Consider the following 21,063-nt stretch of genomic DNA (forward strand, 5'->3'; position numbering starts at 1 on the left):
GGGCTGGTGGCATCGGGATTTTAAGATCACGATGCACCCACTGCATCCAGGGTGGTGGCACCTGCTCTTGGCCCTTCTTCTCCCAGTGGAGATGGGATGAAGAGGGGAAGGGGGTGTCCCAGCTCCCCAGGGGGTACACCTGGCTGTCCCCTCTACCTCCTGTGTGACATGGTGCTGCAACCCTGGATAACCGGTGCAAGACCACTGGTCTTGTGGGAGCTCGGAGGTGACCATGCACCCCCAGAGCCCCAAAATGTCCCAGCAGTCCCAATGCCAGGGGGGCCTGTGCTGCCTGCAGAGCATCATCACCCCCAGCTGAGGTCCTGGCTGGGCTGTCCCAAGGCAGGGTCTTCCCCAGTGCAGGCTGCCAGGAACCCATCCAGAGGGAGAGAAAGGTCCACAGGAGGCTTTGGCCCGTGATGTAAAAGCTGGGAATTTCCGGGGTGTAAGGTTTGCATCTGTATAAATATGCAGATGGAGCGCGCCCAGGGGCAGCTGCCTCTGATGGGCGAGGGAGATAATGCTCTGCTTCCGCCAGCGCGGAAACTTCGGGAGGAAAGGGCTCGGCAGGTCCCTCCCCGGCACCTCGCCATGATTCACCCCACGGGCCCAGCTCAGGGGATGCCGTGACCCCCCCAACCCACCCAGGGCTGTGGGAAAGGTGGGGGACGCATCCGTGGGGCTGCAGGGAGGGAGGCGGAGATGATGCTGCAGGGCACTGGCCGCCTCGGCAGAGCTAGGCCGCTGGCACCAGGGCAGGATCGGGGTGGCCTGGCCGTCCCCGCGGCCCCTGGGGACTGTCCTGCCCCGCAGCGGGGTGACACCACCTTTGACAATCCCAACTGGTGAGACTGGGAGAGGCCCAGCCGGCCGCGGCACCCCCTGCCCCACCGCTCCCAGCGGTTTCGGCAAACCCTGCCGCCCGTCCTCTCCCGGCAGCAGGAACCGGTCCCGGGGCTCACGCCCAGCACCGCCCGGTTGCCACAGCCCTGGGAGCAGGCGGCTCTCCCCGCACCCCTCTGGGGACACCAACACCCCTGGGCCGGGGGGGGTTCGCCGGGCTGGGGGAGGTCATGCACCCCAAACACACCATCGGGGGTCCCCACGGCTGGGGGTCCTGGCGAGGGATGCGTTGCTGAGGGGTGGCCTGGGGCGGGGGGAAGCAGAGCTGTACCCCCAAAAGGTGCAGAGGGATGTGGTGGTGGCAGTTGTCCTGGGCGGATGGCGGTGCCTGCTCAGGGGACCTGTCACCCGGCTGGGAGGTGGCAGGTGACAAGGATTTTGTCCCCAGCCTGCACAGTCACTGGGAAGGGCTGCTGAGTGGGATCAGCCTTAATTCACCCCCTTCTCCCAGGCAACTTCGTTAGCACCCGGCGAGCAGTGCCTGTGGGCTGTCACCCTGGGCACGGGCACATCCTCCCGGGTGGCTGCCTGCAGAGGGATGTGGTGGTGGCAGTTGTCCTGGGCGGATGGCGGTGCCTGCTCAGGGGACCTGTCACCCGGCTGGGAGGTGGCAGGTGACAAGGATTTTGTCCCCAGCCTGCACAGTCACTGGGAAGGGCTGCTGAGTGGGATCAGCCTTAATTCACCTCCTTCTCCCAGGCAGCTTCGTTAGCGCCCGGTGAGCAGTGCTTGGGCGGCTCTCCCCGCACCCCTCTGGGGGCACCAACACCCCTGGGAAGCAGGGGGGGTTCGCTGGGCTGGGGGAGGTTGTGCACCCCAAACACACCGTCCGGGGTCCCCACAGCCGGGGGTCCTGGCGAGGGACGCGTTGCCGAGGGCTGGCCCGGGGCGGGGGAAGCAGAGCTGTACCCCCAAAAGGTGCAGAGGGATGTGGTGGTGGCAGTTGTCCTGGGCGGATGGCGGTGCCTGCTCAGGGGACCTGTCACCCGGCTGGGAGGTGGCAGGTGACAAGGATTTTGTCCCCAGCCTGCACAGTCACTGGGAAGGGCTGCTGAGCAGGATCAGCCTTAATTCACCCCCTTCTCCCAGGCAACTTCGTTAGCACCCGGCGAGCAGTGCCTGTGGGCTGTCACCCTGGGCACGGGCACATCCTCCCGGGTGGCTGCTGGGTGCCCCGTGCCCGCCTGTCCCGTGTCCCCCCACTTTCCTCATCCCTCCTCTTCATCACACTGTGGGCTGGGGCACCTGCATTAACCCCAGGGACTGAGGTCTCACAATTTGCCTCCCACGGGTGCTTGTGCCCTGGATGAAGATGCCACCGGCCACCACCGAGTCCCCGGGGACTTGCTGTGCCCAGTGCTTGTGGGATACCTCAGCTCGGGCAGCAGCGGCCGGACAGATGGGTTGTCACCATCCCAAATATTTGGTGTTTCCCTAGTTGGTCCCCAAGTGTTGCAGCATTAGGAGGAGCAGGAAGGAGTGGTGGGCACAGGACCTGGCCCCTGGGGGGATTGGTGGCTTTCTCAGACCATGTGGGACAGGGATAGACAGACATATTTCATCATCCCCAGGTCCCACATAATCCCCAGGCTGGTCCTGTGGGACTGTGCCCGATGGGGAGAGGGAGAAATCAAATACACACCGTGCAGGAGGTGGATGCCCATTTGTGTCTTTTCCATCACCCCGAATCAGAGACCTGTCCGTCCATCCTGCTCTCTGTCTGTCCCACCCACAGCTGGATATGGGGAAGCAGGATGGGTCCAGCTGTGGCCTCACTGCCCTGGGATAATTAACACAGATGAACACCCCCCTGCATCAAACAGTTTCCATCTGCCTGCTGGTGATCCCTGCCAGGGTTTTCCTGGGAGTGAGGGACCGTTCCCTGGGTCTGAGGGGCCGTTCAGATGCTGGAATGTGACCAGATGACCCAAAAGAGTGGGGAGAGAACCCGTGCAAGAGTTCTGCCCCAAATTATATCAATAATTAGAAATGCTGAAGGCCCTTGGCAGCAGCCGGGGAGGAGTGTGTGTCACCACAGCCCGGGATTAGCACAGATCGGCGACACCGGTAATTGGCGTTAAATAGGTTGTTGTGGCAGGTTAACCATCGATTATAAGCTCCATTAACGATTATAACCATCATTAATGATTATAACCATCATTACCAGCCACTGTGAGAGCAAGGCGAGCGGGGGCCTTGCTGGTAGAATCATAGAATCATTCAGGCTGGAAAAGTACTGCGAGAGCAAGGCGAGCTGGGACCTCGCTGGTAGAATCACAGAATCATTCAGGCTGGAAAAGACCCTTGGGGGTTGTTGTGGCAGGTTAACCATCGATTATAAGCTCCATTAACGATTATAACCATCATTAATGATTATAACCATCATTACCAGCCACTGTGAGAGCAAGGCGAGCGGGGGCCTTGCTGGTAGAATCATAGAATCATTCAGGCTGGAAAAGACTCTTGGGATCATCCAGTCCATCAACCCTACCCTACAAAGTTCTCCCCTACACCATATCCCCCAACCCCACACCTACACCTACAGCGGGTAGGGGAGCGAAGGGGTTATTTGGCCAAAATAAACGCTCAGTTCATTGAAGTGGGGCCCACTGACGGCCGCACACCAGTGATGGGATGGCTTTGCCACCGATGTGCTCGCTGTGCTGTGGCTGGAGCGGCTCCGGGAGGGGGGGGCCCTACACCTACAGCGGGTAGGGGAACGAAGGGGTTATTTGGCCAAAATAAATGCTCAGTTCATTGAAGTGGGGCCCACTGACGGCCGCACACCAGTGATGGGATGGCTTTGCCACCGAGGTGCTCGCTGTGCTGTGGCCGGAGCGGCTCCGGGAGGGGGGGGCTTGGACCCGCCGGCTGGGATTAGCCATTCCACAGCATCCTCCATGCCCGGCTGGCTCTGCAGAACTGGAGACATCAGCGGGGTTTAGCTGGGGGAAGCCGGGAGAGGGGGGATCACATGCTCGCCCGCCCGGGATTAGATGTGGCCGGCTGCTGCGGGGAGCCGTGCCGGGGAGCTGTGCCGGCCACTGGCACCCTCGGCCCATGGCCCCGGGCGGCGGGACCCAGCGGTGGTGGCCCTAAGGGCTTGTTGGGGACCGGTGGCCCTGGATGATGTCCTACCTCCAGCCCCCTGGACGGGACCCGGAGCGCTTCGATGGGCTTTCTCTCATTTACTGGTAAGCAGGGCAGGGACCGCGGCACCGCTCGGCATCTCCAGCCCCATCTTCGGGAGCGGCGGTGGGGAGGATGCGGTCGGTCTCCCTGTGGCTTCCCATGGTGGGTTAATTCAATTCATTTTGGTGGTCCCTCTCTGGAGGGCAGGGACTCCTGGGGGTCCCTGCCGAGGGGCAGCACACAGGTGAGGCCGGGTCCCAGCCAAGGTAGGGGTTTTTTTTTGCTGGCAGCATCTGGGGAAGCACCCACGGATGCTTGCAAAGGCGGTGGGTGCTCTTGCTGGTGTTGTAGCCTCAGTGCTGGGCTCTCCCATCTGGAAAACCAGCCTTCCCAAAGGGATGGTGTCCACCCGGTGCCCGGGGGGCAGAGCTGGGACCCCCACGTGGGTGCGGGGAAGGCGACGGGCAGCGCCGGGGGGACGGGAGGTGACGGCAGGCGCTGGGCGGCTGCAGATGTCTATGTAGGGCAGGGAGAGCCGGCGGTGGCCGGGGCCAGGGTTCAGAGCGTGCGGCTTTAGCCGATTAACTGGGGGTCAGTGGGCCGGATCCAGAGCCAGCGGGGGCCCTGGCGGGCTCTCGGGGCCACCCCGAGGCTTGGCAGAGGTTTTGCTTGGGCTGGCTGAGTCTGGGCATCTCCCCCCCTGGGGACTGAGAGCCCCGGGCAACCCTGCGGCCACCGGGGACCACGGATGCTGCTGGGGAGCCATCCCTCCTCCTGCTGAAGTAGGTCATTGGAGCGAGGGCTGGGGGGGCTGCGGGGCGGCAGCACCCCACGGGGGGGTGCAGGCAAGGCTGGTGGGGGCAGCACCCCGGGGTGACAGCGACCTTCACTTGAGAGGCTGGTTTGGGGTGCCACGCTGATGCTTCCCTGATGTTTTTTGGGTGCAGAAAAGGCAGAATCTGTTGCTGGTTAGAAGGAGGTAGCACAGGACAGGCTGGATCTCACTGGGTGGATTTTGGGGAGTGCTGCCAGGCTGGTGCCACCCATGGGTGCTGCTGTTGTGGGGCTGCGGTGTGTGTATGGGGACGGGGGAAGCCGAGGCAGACCCATACCCTGCCCAGCAGCATCACCAGGCTCCCCTGAGCATCCCTGCAGCTGCTAAGCCCTCCTTCCCAGCTCTTGCGAGGCAAAAAAATGCTCAAAAACCGTTTTCTAGCTCAAAAATCTGCTCGTATGGGGGGGGGTTTGGGTCAAAACCTCCCCCAGCTTATCCCGCTGGGATGCGCTTTGTGCGGATGGAGAGCCCCGGGCGGGGGGCGGGTGGCTTCGTGGCGGGGGGACCGTCCCCCGCATGCCAGGGGTGCCAGATGTGCCGGCCGGCGTGGGGCTGTCTGGTGGCTCCGCCGGGACGCGGTGGAGGGCGGCGAGCAGATGGCGGGGAGATAACACCTCCCTGGTGCGCCCATAAGCACGGCCCCGCTCTGCCGCTGATTAAAAGATTAATTTTAGAGTTTGAAATAGGAATTTTGATAAATAAACATGAGCCGCCCGCTGGACCTTGCCTGGCATCGTCGAGGGGGGTGGTGGTTGACAGGGTGCACGGTCGGACCGGCAGCATCGGTTTCTCCCCCTGGAGACGCCGGAGTGACCCCAGTGGGCCTCTTCCCCCAGTCCTCTTGGAATTGTTGTTGTTATTATTATTATTATTATTATTGTTGCTGCTGTGACTATGGCTTGTGCTGGGCTCTGGGTCTGAGCACGGGGGTGTTTGCAGCTCAAGGAGGGGTCAAAGCTCTTCCCCAGCCTCTGCTGTGCTCCCGGCTCAGTGGCGTATTCTGAAATCCGTCCCAGAAGACGCCGGAGTGACCCCAGTGGGCCTCTTCCCCCAGTCCTCTTGGCATTGTTGTTGTTATTATTATTATTATTATTGTTGCTGTTGTGACTATGGCTTGTGCTGGGCTCTGGGTCTGAGCACGGGGGTGTTTGCAGCTCAAGGAGGGGTCAAAGCTCTTCCCCAGCCTCTGCTGTGCTCCCGGCTCAGTGGCGTATTCTGAAATCCGTCCCAGAAATATGTCGTTTTTCCATCTTTCTGTATGCAGCCATTTCCCTCCCTCCTTTTTTTCCCCCTCTTCTTTCTTGTGGATTCACTTGGGAGAGTTTCCTGCCATCGTTCTCTCGCATTTTCCCCAATTAATCTAGGGGGGAACAGACCGGTGGCCCGGCTGGCGGAGGAGGGTCTGCAGCCCCCACCAGGGGCTGCCCCCTGTTAATAAGTTTATAACCAGTCCAATCCCACAGCCCAGGGGATTTAAAAAGGCAGGGAGGCTTTTAATCCTGTTAACCCTTCACAGGAGCTGATGGCCAAACAGGGGCCTCAGTGCGAGTCCCCAAGCAGAGCAGCTTGGGGGTGGGAGGGTGAGGAGAAGGGAGGAAGGCTTCCCTGTGTGTGAGATGCCACCAAACCCCAATCCCTCTGGGGCGAAGTTTCCCATGTGATACTACTTAAATTGCATTAATCCCCATCTCATGTGGGTACCTGTGATCTCCGGGCTGGAGCACATGTTGGGGGACACTTATCCCTGCTGGGTATGGGGCTCGGCATAAACACCTTTCCCAAAAACCTCTGGCAGATCAAGCTTGACCTCACTTCCACCTGAAACAGCCTCTCTTCCTAATTACTGGAGGACAAGCTAATTAAAGAGGCCCTTCTGCTTTTTCCTCAAGAAGAGCCTTTCAGAACAGCCCGGGTAGAGCTGTGGGTTGATGGAGGGGTCTGTCCATGGGAAAACACTCATAACCCCTCTCCAAGCCCCAGTGGTCTCTGAGACCAGCTCTGCCAGGCAAGTGGCTATGGGCCAAGCTTCTTCTCACTGGGCAAGAAGCACCGCCAGAAATTACTCCACCTCAGTTGACTTGACACATATCCCTCAGGTGGGCTCAGATCCCTCCTGGAAACCCCTGTCCCCACTGGGCTGTAGGTGGCAGGCAGCAGACAGAGCTGTGGGCTGATGGAAGGGTCCGTCCATGGGAAAACACTCATAACCCCTCTCCAAGCCCCAGTGGTCTCTGAGACCAGCTCTGCCAGGCAAGTGGCTATGGGCCAAGCTTCTTCTCACTGGGCAAGAAGCACCGCCAGAAATTACTCCACCTCAGTTGACTTGACACATATCCTTCAGGTGGGCTCAGATCCCTCCTGGAAACCCCTGTCCCCACTGGGCTGTAGGTGGCAGGCAGCAGAGAGCTGACTTTGGACAGCAAATGTTCATTGGGATGAATCCTTCGTGCTGAAGAAATCCACTGGCTGAGAAGGATATTGGAAAATGGGGATGAATCATAGAATGGTTAGAGTTGGAAGAGACCTTAAAGATCATCCAGTTCCAAGCCCCCAGCCCTGGGCAGGGACACCTCCCACCAGACCAGGTTGCTCAAACCCCTGTCCAACCTGGAAGTTTAGAGGAAGGTGATAAAAGGGGTTGAAGACTGGAAAAGCTTGGCCAACTGTGAGTGAGGGCATCTCCACCTGCCCATGATCATGGTGGTGCTGGTTCATGAGGCAGATGCCCTCTGAGAAGGGGCCCAAAGGGTGAGGAGATGCATCCATCCCAGGGTGGAGACACCTTCCTTCAACAACAGGAGGGAGTAAGCATTGAAAAACTGCCTTGCCTTTAAAAACTCTGCAGCTCTTCACCTTTAGACTGAGAGCAAGCTCTGGTTCAGGGAGAAGTGAAGAGTGACCCACCACAGGAGTGGGGAGGATGAAATGCTCCCCAGGAGCCACTCTCTTGACCTCTGCAGCTGGAGGAGACCTGTGCTCAGCAGGGAGTGGAGCTGGCTTGAGTAGGGGGTTGTTGGATGAGGTAGGGGAGCTACAGCCTCTGGTTTCCTTGGTGGAAAGGCAGTTGCCTTTCCCTCCTGGCCTGGCGGGCTGAGCCCCACCACAGGAGTGGGGAGGATGAAATGCTCCCCAGGAGCCACTCTCTTGACCTCTGCAGCTGGAGGAGACCTGTGCTCAGCAGGGAGTGGAGCTGGCTTGAGTAGGGGGTTGTTGGATGAGGTAGGGGAGCTACAGCCTCTGGTTTCCTTGGTGGAAAGGCAGTTGCCTTTCCCTCCTGGCCTGGCGGGCTGAGCAAGGAAGGGACACTATGGAGATGTGTGACAATGAGCAGAGATGGCCATCTGCCTCGGGGAGGAGAGGGTGGGTATGCAACCACACAGGTGGTGGTGGGAAGCAGCAGCTGCCCACGGACAACCCCTCTGGTTCCCTGGGATCCCTCTTTTTGCCCCAGAGGAAGGGGAATGATGGAGTACCAACGAGTAGGGGGTTGTTGGATGATGTAGGGGGGCTACAGCCTCTGGTTTCCTTGGTGGAAGGGCAGGTGCCTTTCCCTCCTGGCCTGGCGGGCTGAGCAAGGAAGGGACACTATGGAGATGTGTGACAATGAGCAGAGATGGCCATCTGCCTCGGGGAGGAGAGGGTGGGTATGCAACCACACAGGTGGTGGTGGGAAGCAGCAGCTGCCCACGGACAACCCCTCTGGTTCCCTGGGATCCCTCTTTTTGCCCCAGAGGAAGGGGAATGATGGAGTACCAAGGTCTGCATGGCCATCGGGAGGAGGAAGGCACCTGTAGGGCACAGAGTGGTCAACGTGTGGCTCCTGGCAGTCTTGTGAGGATGGCTTCCTCCATGAGTGGTGTCACTGGGAAGGGGCAGGACTCTAGGCTCAGCTTCATCCACTACTACCCCCGTGCTTGTAGGCGGGTGGTCGGGGAGCTGCAGATGCCCAGGGATGGGGCAGAGGACACCATGGTAGGCGTACAGAGCTGCCAGTCCCTGGATGTTCCCCATAGTACCTGCCTGTCACCTTGCTGGTGATTTCTGCAGCGTGGTTTGGTTTCCGCTTCTGTTTAGACTTGTCTGTGAGTGTCCCTGATCTTATGAGCTCATCTGAAGCGACTCCACGGGTAATGTTTATGAAGATGCTGTAGGCTGCACCGCGGCTGTGGCCACCTTGTTGCTTCCCAGCTCTGTAGCAGCCCATTTATTTCCCCTGATTTATCATCAGTGCTTTGTAGCCGATTCTGAAAGCAGCACAATCGTATTTTCTGTTTTCTAATCAGATGTAAACGCCTCTCCAGCCTACGCTAATTTGGTTTTGTCATGAAACAAATGTTGGGTCATTTATTGAGTAAGTGCCTGGTGCCGCCCGGGCAGCCCTTTACTCCCGGCGTCGGTGGGATGTGGGCAGAGACCATAACACTGCCCTGCTGAGGGCTGTACCCTCCCACCTCCAAACTTCTCACCGCTGCTTTCTGGAGCCAGAAGCCCCCAGACAGAGCTCCCTGCTGCTGCAGGATGTCTTTCCACCTCTAATTCCCACCCACGCAAATCTGCTCAGACCCCGCTCCTCTGCTAAGCCCTGCACAGAGGCTCCCTGCGGGCTCGGTGATGCTGCTGTAGGGACATCCCACTGTCCCCAGCTCTGGCATCCTCATGGTGCTGCTTTGCCGAGATCGGGGTCCTGCCAGGAGCTGCCACCTGCGTGGGGTGGTTTGATCCTGGTGGAATCCCTTGATTTGGTCAGGGGTGCTCGCCGTGGGACCTGGCCAGGCTGGGCATCCCCTTGGGGTCTTGTCTGTGTCCAGGCTTGGCTGTTCCCCACACCAAGCTTGGCTGCCCCCACTGTGGGGCTGGTGTGGGGCAGAGTCCTCCTGACTTGCTGGCAGGGCTGAGACCACCACATCCTTATACCTGGCTCTTTCCCTTGACTGTCTCAATTTGCCCCGTGTTTCTGCCAGGGATGCACCTCATTGCTTCTCTTCCCATGCTCACCACCACGCCTGTCCCTCTGGTTGGGTTTTATTCTCTTTCTGTAGCTCTTTTTCATCGTAAATCTCCCAATTCCCTGTCCTGCAGCCAGCACTGACCGCAGTGAGTGCCTGCCTGCGAGGACCCAGCCCTGGCTTGGGGAGGGGTCAACCACGTGTGGCCCCTCCAGCGATTCAGTGGCCGCCGTTCACCTACTTTGCTGCTCACATCGGTCCTTTCCAAGAAGCAGGGAAGGAAGGAGACAAAAGACAGGCCAAGGAAGAAATGTAGAAGAGCCTTTTATCCACAGACAGGCTAAAGGCTGCTTGCCCAGGAGATCTTTTGACCAACATGTGGAGGAGAGGTGGATAAAAGACAATTCCATCTGCTCATGATTTTATGTTGGATAGGAAATAAGCTCTCAGCAATTTTTTTGCATCCTTACCCAAACCATTATTTTGTATCTCTGATCTAATGGTGCTTTCGAAAGCAAGAAGGCTGAAATCTCCTGCCATGGGCAGTGAAGGGGAGGAACCTTTGAGGCACCTCTTCCCTCAGGCAGCGTGTAGCTTGGCTGGGGGCAGGAAGGGTAGTGTGATTGGTATTTAGGAGAAAATCCAAATAAATGTTCTGCCAGGAAAACTCAGGGGGGAAGAGAAGCAGGAGGGAGCAACCTTCCTATGGAGTCTGCAGCCCTTCATGAAGATCTACCTTTGTGAAGCTAGAAGACTAACACCCGGAAAGTCCAGGAGCTGGTCACTTCTAAGCCTGGAAGTCCAGAGATGCCGTGTGTCCTGGGGCAAACAGCCCTGCTCTGGCACAGTGATATCTGTGGGTGCTCTTCGACTGGGGAAGCAGTGGAGTTGTCTTCTTGGCTGTCCCACCAGGAGATAGACATCTCCTTTGATGTGTTTGAGACATTTCTTTAGTTCTAGTTTCAGACAGGGTGGCTTTTCCACATGCTAAAAGAGCTCCATGGGCCGTGAGTTGGGCTACACAACCCTTCCAGATCTCTTTGCCAGTAGTCAATGCTGAAGGCCAAGTTGTGTGAAAAGATTCATTCCTGGGTTTTAGCCTCAATGCTGGGGCTGGAATAATTGAGGGGACTGATGGCTCTGTTTCTTTGCTTGTATGGCCTTAACATGACCTGGAGATAATCCTACCTGAGTGGACAGGCTGCAGAGGACTGTTTGTCTGGGGAGAGCAGTGGTGGAACCCCACAGTTTCAAATGGAAGTGTGTTTCACAAGAGACGAGCCTTGAGCCATGTCTTCTCAAGCAATTTTACATTTTCTTCTGGACATCTCTCTGCCCTGTGTTGACCATGTGGTGCCAACGCTCCCAGCGACATTAAAGCCATGACCTCCACCTACCACGGGTGGGCTGTTCCCAGCATTCTTTGCTTGTAGTTGGGGGAGGAAGGGTGAAGGGAGACTTGAACGATGAGGCAAAAATAGCTTCACTGTTGGTTGTGCTTGTCGGACCCATCCTCTTCCTTCTGAAACCCAGACAAATATATTGCCACCATCTTCTCCACCTGCTTCCTCTTGGTGGTGGCCAAAGTTGGATGTCTTGGAGAAGGTGCAACGCCCTGGAGGAGGAGGCAGTGGGATGGTGTGTAGGGCACAGACGGCCCTGGTAACAGCCTGCTTTGCCTCCTGGCTCCTCGGCAGTGAGCAGCACCTCAGCTGGCAGCCGTGGGACAGGGGAAGAGCATCGCTGCAGCAGATGCCATCGCTGGTACATGACCCACTCCCTTTCTGTCCCTCTCAGCTCCCAGTTTCTCTCTCCCCAACTTTCCCCTTCGTGATGTCTTAGAGAAATGCATTGGAAACATGCCGAGCCTTGAGCCATGTCTTCTCAAGCAATTTTACATTTTCTTCTGGACATCTCTCTGCCCTGTGTTGACCATGTGGTGCCAACGCTCCCAGCGACATTAAAGCCATGACCTCCACCTACCACGGGTGGGCTGTTCCCAGCATTCTTTGCTTGTAGTTGGGGGAGGAAGGGTGAAGGGAGACTTGAACGATGAGGCAAAAATAGCTTCACTGTTGGTTGTGCTTGTCGGACCCATCCTCTTCCTTCTGAAACCCAGACAAATACATTGCCACCATCTTCTCCACCTGCTTCCTCTTGGTGGTGGCCAAAGTTGGATGTCTTGGAGAAGGTGCAACGCCCTGGAGGAGGAGGCAGTGGGATGGTGTGTAGGGCACAGACGGCCCTGGTAACAGCCTGCTTTGCCTCCTGGCTCCTCGGCAGCGAGCAGCACCTCAGCTGGCAGCCGTGGGACAGGGGAAGAGCATCGCTGCAGCAGATGCCATCGCTGGTACATGACCCACTCCCTTTCTGTCCCTCTCAGCTCCCAGTTTCTCTCTCCCCAACTTTCCCCTTCGTGATGTCTTAGAGAAATGCATTGGAAACATGCCTTTGTGCTCGTTTTGCTGTCGGCATTTCTTTTGCCTTTTCGCCTGCTCTAAGGCTTATTTTGATGCCACTCACAGCTTCACCCACCCCCAATACATTTTCACTCAACTTTTCATACGTTTTTCAAGTGAAACCAACTTTTTACGTAGCAAAAAAAATCAGTTTCACAAAAACTTCATTTTTCTAGCAGTCAGCTCTAAAGTGGACACACAAGTTAAACACGTGTTTAAGGGATGTCTGGCCCCGCAGTGTCACTTTGCGACATATTTGTCATCCTTCCATTCACCCGTTTATTCAAAAATGTGAAATCTCATTGGCAATTCCCTGGGATAAGAAGCCTGGGCTTCCCAGCTGGATTTACTGAGTCACTCAGCTGGGTCCCAGTTCGGTTAAAGAGGTTGAGCATGTGGCGTATCCCCTCCACCAGTGGGATGTTTGCCTTCAGCACTGGTTGTACAGGGCAGGACTGGGACCCTTGGGCAGGTTGTGTGGGGCTTGTCAATCCTTGCTGAACGTGATCCCAAGTTTTAAAACACTAAAAATCTTGAGGCTATTTTGCTGAAACTTTTTCTAACTAAGACAGATGTTAATTGGCAGGAGCAGCATCAGGGTCTGATGCTTTTGCCAGGGTGAGTCTGTGTTTTGGAGGATGTTTTAGGAGTCAAGGATCTGAGGGTTTGGAGATAAACTTGGAAGCTGAGCCCTGAGGGCCCCTGAGGGCCTCTTTGGTTCGATTTTCATTTACTTCACCAGCTCACAGACAAACATGTTGTTTATTGCAACATCCCACCCAGCTGGTCTGAAGCATGGGCACAGAGGAAGGATGAGTGTGGCTCCAGATGCAGCTGGCAATGGTTGGCGGGACCATGTTTGGTGGGACTGGGGTTGGGCTGCTGAAGGATTTCATTTCAAAGGTTATTTTAAAGCCCCTCGAACTTGACCAGCAAGACTCCACACAGGCATTGGGGAAGCTCTTGTTGATAAAATTAGTTTTCCTCACATGGGAAAAGTCATACCCAACAGCACCAGGTTGAAGCAAATAGTTGGCAAAGAGTTTGCCATCCCAAGGACACACATCTGTATCTGCTCCCCAGCTGAGCTGGACTGATGTATGCTGATGCTCAGCTAATGAGGTTTGGTACCACTAATGGGAAAGATGCTGCAGTAACAGCACGAGAAAGACACTGTTGATGAAGTCAGGGTCAAGAGCTCACCTGTGACCTCAGCTGTCCCCCAGAGCTGGTGGGGTTGCAGGACCTGTGTCCTCCTGCCACCCGTAGCTCCAGGGGAGCATGTTTCCTGGGAATTTCTCTTCATTTCACATCGTGACCTCCACGATCACAGCCCTGCTCCTGCCAAGCCCTAAGGTGGCTTGTTCCAGCTGCATCCCTGCTCACTGGCTGACCTTGGATAGTCTCGTTTCATCCCTCCATCTCCACATCCCACAGAACAGGGGTCACACTGCTTCTGCAGGTGGGTGCTGTGCATCAAGATAGGGTGGAAGAAGCTGTTTGAAGGCAAATGGTACTTTTGACTCCCAACAGAGAGTGGAACAGCTAAACTTGCTTTGTATTAAGGAGGAAATGCCGTGGGCTGGAAAAAATCCTAAAAGCAAAAAAAAAAAAGGAAAAAAAAAGGGAAAAAAGCAACAAACACTCCCCCCCTAAACCCGTAAGTGCTACAGCCTGTTATTATTTCCAAAGCTTTGCTATGGATTTTAAGCCTTTAGGGATGGTGAGCACACATGTCCCGCACTGAACACTGCCCTCCACCCCTGGATGCATCCAAATAATTACCCCGTTGTGTTAATGATGAGCGCGACAACCCTGCTTGGAAGGGGGGGGCCATCGGAGCTCCCCCCAGCTCATTCGGGAAGGGGCTCGCGATGGGCCGTGTTGGCTTTGGCTTGCGTAAGCTTTAATCTAAAGTTGGAGATGTTTTTAGCTGATCTGTGTTAATGTTGGGTGGAATTAACATGCATACGGGGAGACCACGTGACCCCCCTCCGACCTCCCCCTTTTTTTCTTTTTTTTTTTTCCCTTCTTCTTCTTTTTTTTTTTTTTTTTTTTCTCGTTTTAACGGATTCCTGCCAAATCTCAGTGGCAGGCGCCCGGCAGGGCTGGGCTGCCGCCGCCAGCAAGATGCCCGCCGTCTCCATCCTTTACAAAGGAGCCATCATCATCAGCAGGTAATCCCCGGGGGCAGGAATCGGGGAGGGGGCACGGGGCAGCCCTAGGGGGGTCCTGGTGGCCACCTCCACCTAGAGGTGGTCTGATGTGGCTCCTCCAGGACCAGGGCTCGGTAGCCGGGATGGCTTGCGTGCAGCAGAAAGAGCTGAGGGGCATCACAACCAGCGCCCACCGTTGGGTTTCTTGCGTCCCCAGCATTAGCTTCTGCTCCACCATTCCCACCTCTGATCGGGGATAAAAGTTGATCGTATCAAGAAGGCATCTGCTTTACCCAAACCTCCCTCCTTATGTAGCGTTTCAGCCTGGTTTGAGCTATTTCTGTTTAATGGTGGTTGGAGTTGACTCAAACTGTCTGAAGGTCCTGGCTGGTAAATTGAACCCAACTGGGCCCAGGGCTGCTCTGTCTCCCCGGGACACCTTCAGGCTCTCTTTCCTGACAGCCAGATGTGGCCAGTTGTTTGTCCTGTCTCCCGAATGCGTGAAACGTTGCAAGAATATCAAGGGGGAGTATTTTTAACGAGGAGAAAAAGCCTCCAGTCTGAATGTTAGAGGTGGGTGTTACTGGCTTCGCAGAAAAGTTTGATATTTTGAGAGGTATTTTGGATTGAGGAGAAAAAGCTTCCAGTCCGCATGTTAGAGGTGGGTGTTACTGGCTTCGCAGAAAAGTTTGATATTTTGAGAGGTATTTTGGATGCCTGGAAAGAGAAGTCCTTGAGGTTTAGTCCTCTCCTGCGTCCCACTGGACTCAGAGGAGCTTGTTGTGCCCCACGGTGTTGTCCTTCCTCAGCTGCGTCCAGATTTTGGACCCGATACTGATTCAGAGACTCCTTTTCTCTCATGACTTGAATCCTGGGAAGCGTCTCCTGCGTCCCACTGGACTCAGAGGAGCTTGTTGTGCCCCACGGTGTTGTCCTTCCTCAGCTGCGTCCAGATTTTGGACCCGATACTGATTCAGAGACTCCTTTTCTCTCATGACTTGAATCCTGGGAAGCGGCGTCTTTTGGGAGCCCCTCACCCCTGGTTTCCCACCTCATCCCCCTGGCTCTGGGCTTCTCAGATCAAGGTCCACCCACCCTCACGTCCACCCATCCTCACAGGGGTGACCACCACGGGCCACCCAAAGAGGAGAAGCACCGCTTTTGGTCCCCAGCTGGGGTAGAGCAGAGCCAGGTGTTTTCAGTGTCATATATTTGGGACACCCACCTTGTCAGAGGGTGTGTGGGGGGAGAATGTGGGGCGGGAGTTACTCGGCACCGGGGAAGCTCGGGTGTCTGATGCTCTTCCACCAGCTCTGGCTTGTGATGGGAAGCTCTCACCCTTGATCTGGTGAGACAGGGACTTGAAGAGCCCTGGCAGATCTTGCCTCCCCCTTTTCCAGACCCCCTGCCAGAGGGATGGAGGCTGCCTGCGTTACAAAACCCCGGGAGCGGATCGCGCCCGGCTGCCTCCATCACCGGCTGTATTTGTGAAACTGGTTTATTCCCGGAACATCGGTCCCAGCTCTGATCTCATTTCCCGGGAGCTGGACAGCTGTCCGGCCCCGTTAATCTGGGGTAATGAATCACAGACAGGTCCATCAGATTTGCTGGGTGGGGAGGATGATGTCCAGCCCTGCACATATTCTCTCATTTATCCGTATAAACCTCGGGGGGAATGGGAGGGGGGTGATTTTTGCCGGAGCGGGCTTCACACGCGGGGCCGTGTCCCTCCAGCCTGTGTGTCCACATCGTTTGGTGGGGCGGTGGGAAGGCTGTCCTTTTGTGCACGTTGGTTGGGCACCTGTGCATCTCTTTATTTTAGCCCATGAAAGAAGGACGTTTCTCTTCTCTCCCCCAGGACACTCATGGGACCATACGGGATGGATCGCACCGTGCATTGCTTTGATTTCTACGACTGTGCAAACGGGCTGGGTGAGTGCTGAACCTCTGCGAGGGACATCGGGGTGGGCTGGGGCAGGTTGAACATCCCCCCCAAGGTCCTCAGCACCCCTGTCGTTATCTGCCTCCCTGCGTGAAGTGTGGTGTCTCACAGAAACCCTGGTTCTCGTGCCTGCCTGTGTCGAGCATCTGATGGCACCTTTTGCAGCTGGGAGGTTAAAATAAGGTCAAAATCCCAACTAATTCCCTGTTGACGGTGAGCAGCCACAGTGCTGAGAGCTGAGTGGGAGCCCCTCCCCTGAGCAGGATGGGGGGAATTAAAAAGGCTTTTCAGAATTTTCTGAATTAATTGAAATTTTTTAAATAATTAAAAATAATAATAATTAAAAATAAATCAAATCCCAAGCACTTCCTGGGAAGCCACCCTGACGGGCGACGCAGGGCGTTGCAGCTCTCCTGGGCTTTGTGAGTTGTTTCTGGAAAGTTTGTCCCAGGGGTAAGAGTATGAGCACCCAGCGAGTCAGACGTCCATCCATGGCGCTCTGAACATCAAAGCTCGGGAGAAAAGGCAAAGAAGATGGTCATATCCATCAGAACGTGAGAAATAGCCACAGGCTCATAAAACTCAGCCCAAAAGGATCCAGCAGAGCGTCTCATTTGACCTCTGTGTATCCAGCAGCGTAAATACTGGTGTCCTTTCATGGACTTTATAAAATATTGCAATCCTGCATCAGGATTTATCAGGGTCCACCATGCAGTTTCCTCCATGCTTTTTAATTGCCAGTGCAGCCCATCATCCTGCAGATGTGAAGAGCCTGGGTGACAATTTGGGGACCCCTCCTTAGAAGTCAAGCCCACCAGGGAAACAAGTTCTTGTTTCCTGAGATTTGAGATTAATTATAGCTTCATTATTGGGTGTTTCCAGCTCTTGGGTAACGGGGCTTTCTGCTGGCAAGGAACAGCTTTGCAGTCTCTTCCCTTGGTCTTCACGAGGTTCACAGGAGCCCAGAGAAATGTCGTTGCTCGGTGACTATGATATTTTAATCTCCAGAGGTGGATTTGGTTGAGTTGATGGGATTTTAGCTGTTGGGTTAGATTAGCTCATTCAAGGAGGTGGAAAAGCCTGGCGGGGCTGCTGCTGGCCTCTGGGAGAGGTGCAGGGATGTCGTAGCCCACTGCGAGCCACTTTGCCGGGTCCCAGAACTCCTCCTTCCCCCCCAGCCTGTGGCCAGACCCTACAGGGTCTTGTGATGCGCTACAGGAAGGGATAACGACATGGTTTTCCTAATGCCATCATAAGCTTCCTTCATCCTCCCCTGTGAAGCTCGGAATACCCAAGACAAGCTCTCATCCTTCAGAAATCAGCCCTCTCTGCTGAGGACCAAGCAGTGCTCACCATGTCTGCTGTAGGTGTAGCTGCTCAGAATATGTTTTTAGGTGAAAAAAAAAAACCAAGGTGCCTCCCTGAGTTTGTGAGGTTGAGAAGCGGGTGTTATTCCAGCAGAGCTTCCTTCGAGCCGCAGCAGCCCGCTGGGTGCTGGTGTGGCAGGTCAGCGTTTGGCCCCGGGTCTGTTGCTCTGTGGCTTTAGGTGGAAAACCAACATGTGAACCTCAGCAGAAGTTCAAAGGGGTTACCTGGCGGCTCCCAAAACCTGAACTTTGAATTAAAGAATAGCCATCAAAGGGAAGCGCTGATTAAGAAGCGTTTCTCAGAAACACGGAGATCCCATTATCTTGACCTTCATCTTCTTAGGACAGGGCAGCGGGTGATTCACCTCCAATCTGTCCCTTCCTCCAGACAGAAAAAGCTGGCCGGGGCTGCGAGATCAACAGAGGGATTAAGGGAAATGTAATTGAACATTGCTAGCTTAGGCGCACAGCGGGCAACCTCTCTCCCTGCCGGACCGCCGGGAGCCGGGCACCGCGGCCAGTGGGGTCGGGATGCGCCGGAGATGATTAGAGTTGGGCTAAACAACCAGATTAGCCAGGACACCCCTTGACCCGTGGTATAGGCAGCAGGTGAGATTATAGCCTGAGAAGTTGAGAACTGCAACACTGGCATTAGTGGGAGCGGGATTAGGAGCACCGGAGAAGATGGTGGGGCTTGAAGAAATTTATAGAATGGCTAAGAATTGAAAGAAAACAGCGTCTGGGTCAGTCTAACCCGTGAGCCCACCTGGAGTTTCCCCAAAAACATCTATTCTGCAAGACAGAAAACACTGGGAACGTGGGCATCAGCTCCAGGATCTTTGCCAGAGAGGAAAGATTAAATAGAGGGATCCAAAATAGGCTAGATTATCTGGCCCTAAGTATGACTTAATAAGCATTATAGTGGGACTTTGATGCTGTGATAATTAAAGAGCCGTTATTTACCTGCACTGGGTCCCAAATATAAATTTGATTAAAGTGAGTGTTTATAAAATACGAAGGCTCCCAGGGATGCTCCCACCACAAGCTGCGATGATTTGGCTTTGTTGCAGCCAGTCCCGGGCTGCCCCATGGCTTGGTCTGAGCCCTGGCAGGGGTGAGCCCTACCTCCTCCTCCTCCTCCTCCTCCTCTTCCTCCCTGCCTGGGTGGGGGCTCCCCAGTGCATCTCTCGGGGGGCCAGGACCGGCATCCGTGTTGCCTCCACAGCAAGGGGATGGGTGGGAGGGCAGAGCCTGGTGGCACTCGGCTGGTTTGCCCACGAGGGAGGTAGAAGTCAGGGGTGTTTTCCCCCCTCCCCGCCCCCCGGCCAAAGTTTGAGCGTGTCTGGGAGCAATACTGTGAGTAATCGCTGATTTTAATAACAAGATCGGATTTTCTCCTGACATTGTTGGGGATAAAGGAGGATTTGTAGATACTTCAGCTATATTAAGCCATTATTACAATTGATTTGCGGAGACAAAAGGGAAATGAGTCATTATTGATTTGATACCTCGGGAGAGGAGCGTGTGAGGGGCCGGGGTGATGCTGCAGCTGCGTCTCTGCGGGGATGCAGATCTGTCCGTGATTTCTCTAATGTGTTTTATCGCTCCTAATTACTCCTTGTGCCGCTGTGAAGACAGACATAGGATGACTTCTTGAGTCAGCACCTTGGCTCAAGCCAGACTTCCATGTCCTCCTGGTTCAGGGGAACTGATGGGGCTTTCTTTCTGCAGGACCCCCCCCCACGCCAGGGGTTTTCCAAGCCCAGCCCAAGTGTAAACCCACCAGCAGCCGCCCCTGCTGAGAACTTTCCAGCTGAGCATCCTTGCTGATGAGAAGGTCTTACTTTCTCTCGGGCTTTGGGCCTGCAGCATCTCTTCTTTGCTGTTGTCCACAGGCGCCTGACCCGTCCCCGCGCCCTGGTGAAGCTCGTGCCGCTTGGAGATACCTCTTTTGGGCAATATTTCCAATTTTAGGGACTCACTTTAAAAAAGCAGTGGAAAACAATATTGGTGCCTTTTCCCGAGGTGTTTTGCCATCGGTTCTCACTGCCGTGGGTAAAACAGCTCCTCCTGGACACCCAGAAGGGGTCTGGTTTAGTGCATCCAGCCCAGGGAATGAACTCCAGATGGGGCTGAGGTTTTGTACTCAGGAAAAGCAGCAACTGGTGCATAAGGGAATGAAATGAAAAGCTGTGATAAATCTGTTTTTAATCACAATTTTAATGGAAGGTCACTTGGGAGATGAGGCCTTTCACTGAATTTCACTGAATTTTTAGAGTTGGAAGGGACCATAGAGATCATCTAGTCCAACTCCCCTGCTGAAGCAGGACCACCCAGAGCTTGTCAGAGCTTGTTACTCAGGACTGCATCCAAGCGGGTCTTGAAAATCTCCAAAGAAGGGGACTCCACACCCTCCCTGGGCAGCCTCTTCCAGGGCTCCGTCACCCTCACTGTGAAAAAGTTCTTCCTCACATTCAAGTGGAACCCTTTATGTTCCAACTTGTGCCCGTTGCCCCTTGTCCTCTCACTGGCAACTACTGAAAAGAGTCTGGTTCCCTCCTCCCTCAGCCCGCCCTTGAGATACTAAAAAACCCCTTTCCCTCAGCTACCTTTCCCTCAAGGTAGCTGAAAACTGTGAGGGTCCTTAGAGCAGAGCTTGGGTTATAAAGGGAAGGGAACGGGGGATGGAATAAGTGCCGTTTTCCCAAGTAATCCCAGTCCAGGATCCACTTCTCTTCCCTCCTGCTCGTTTCAGAAGGGGGTCTCGTGTTTTGGGAAGAAGCTGTGGAGGGAGCCACTTGGTGCCTCCCAGGATGCCACCAAGGCTCGGAGCAGCTCGTCACCCCAGGACAGAGCCAGGAGATGAAGCTGCCTTCACCACTGGCCGTGTCCCTCCCTGCGGTGCTGCCTGTCCTCAGCGTGCCCTCCCGTCCAGAGCAGCAAAATGCCTGACCAGCGGCTCTCGGGGGAGATTTGTTAATTAAAGCCAGGCTTTTTAATCCTTCTGTCCACAGCCTGGATCTTCGAAGAAGGACTTAATGAGCCCCAGACAAATAAGTCTCTTGGGCCTTTTCCTGCCAGCCAGCTTAGGCACGCCAGCAGGGAGGGACTTGTCCCGTGGCTGGAGAGGTGGCCGTGAAGCCTGAGAGACATTTGCCAAGATGCGGCTACAGGGGGTTTCAGAGCCACCCCAAAGGTCATCTCTGCTCCCTGGCTCCTGCTCCTCCTGGGTTAAGACACTGATAAAAAGGGGCTGCTCTGCCACCGGTGGCAGCTTCAAAGGTGGTGGTGGAGATGCTGCTGCAGCCTGGCAGGCGGGTGAG

General features: G+C 55.5%; 1 protein-coding gene across 1 annotated transcript in view; it reads left to right on the forward strand.

The window, feature by feature from the left end:
- Nucleotides 1-4,029: 4,029 nt before the first annotated feature.
- The window catches only part of LOC106897848 (syntaxin-binding protein 4-like), a 93,067-nt gene continuing 76,033 nt past the window's right edge, over nt 4,030-21,063 (forward strand). The window contains exons 1-2 of the mRNA XM_014958742.1: nt 4,030-4,097; nt 16,290-16,363. Of these exons, the coding sequence (XP_014814228.1) occupies nt 4,030-4,097; nt 16,290-16,363 (142 nt within the window). The remainder of the gene's footprint in view (nt 4,098-16,289; nt 16,364-21,063) is intronic.

This window comes from Calidris pugnax, unplaced genomic scaffold (genome assembly GCF_001431845.1).
Source record: "Calidris pugnax isolate Ruff unplaced genomic scaffold, ASM143184v1 scaffold244, whole genome shotgun sequence".
NCBI lineage: Eukaryota > Metazoa > Chordata > Aves > Charadriiformes > Scolopacidae > Calidris > Calidris pugnax.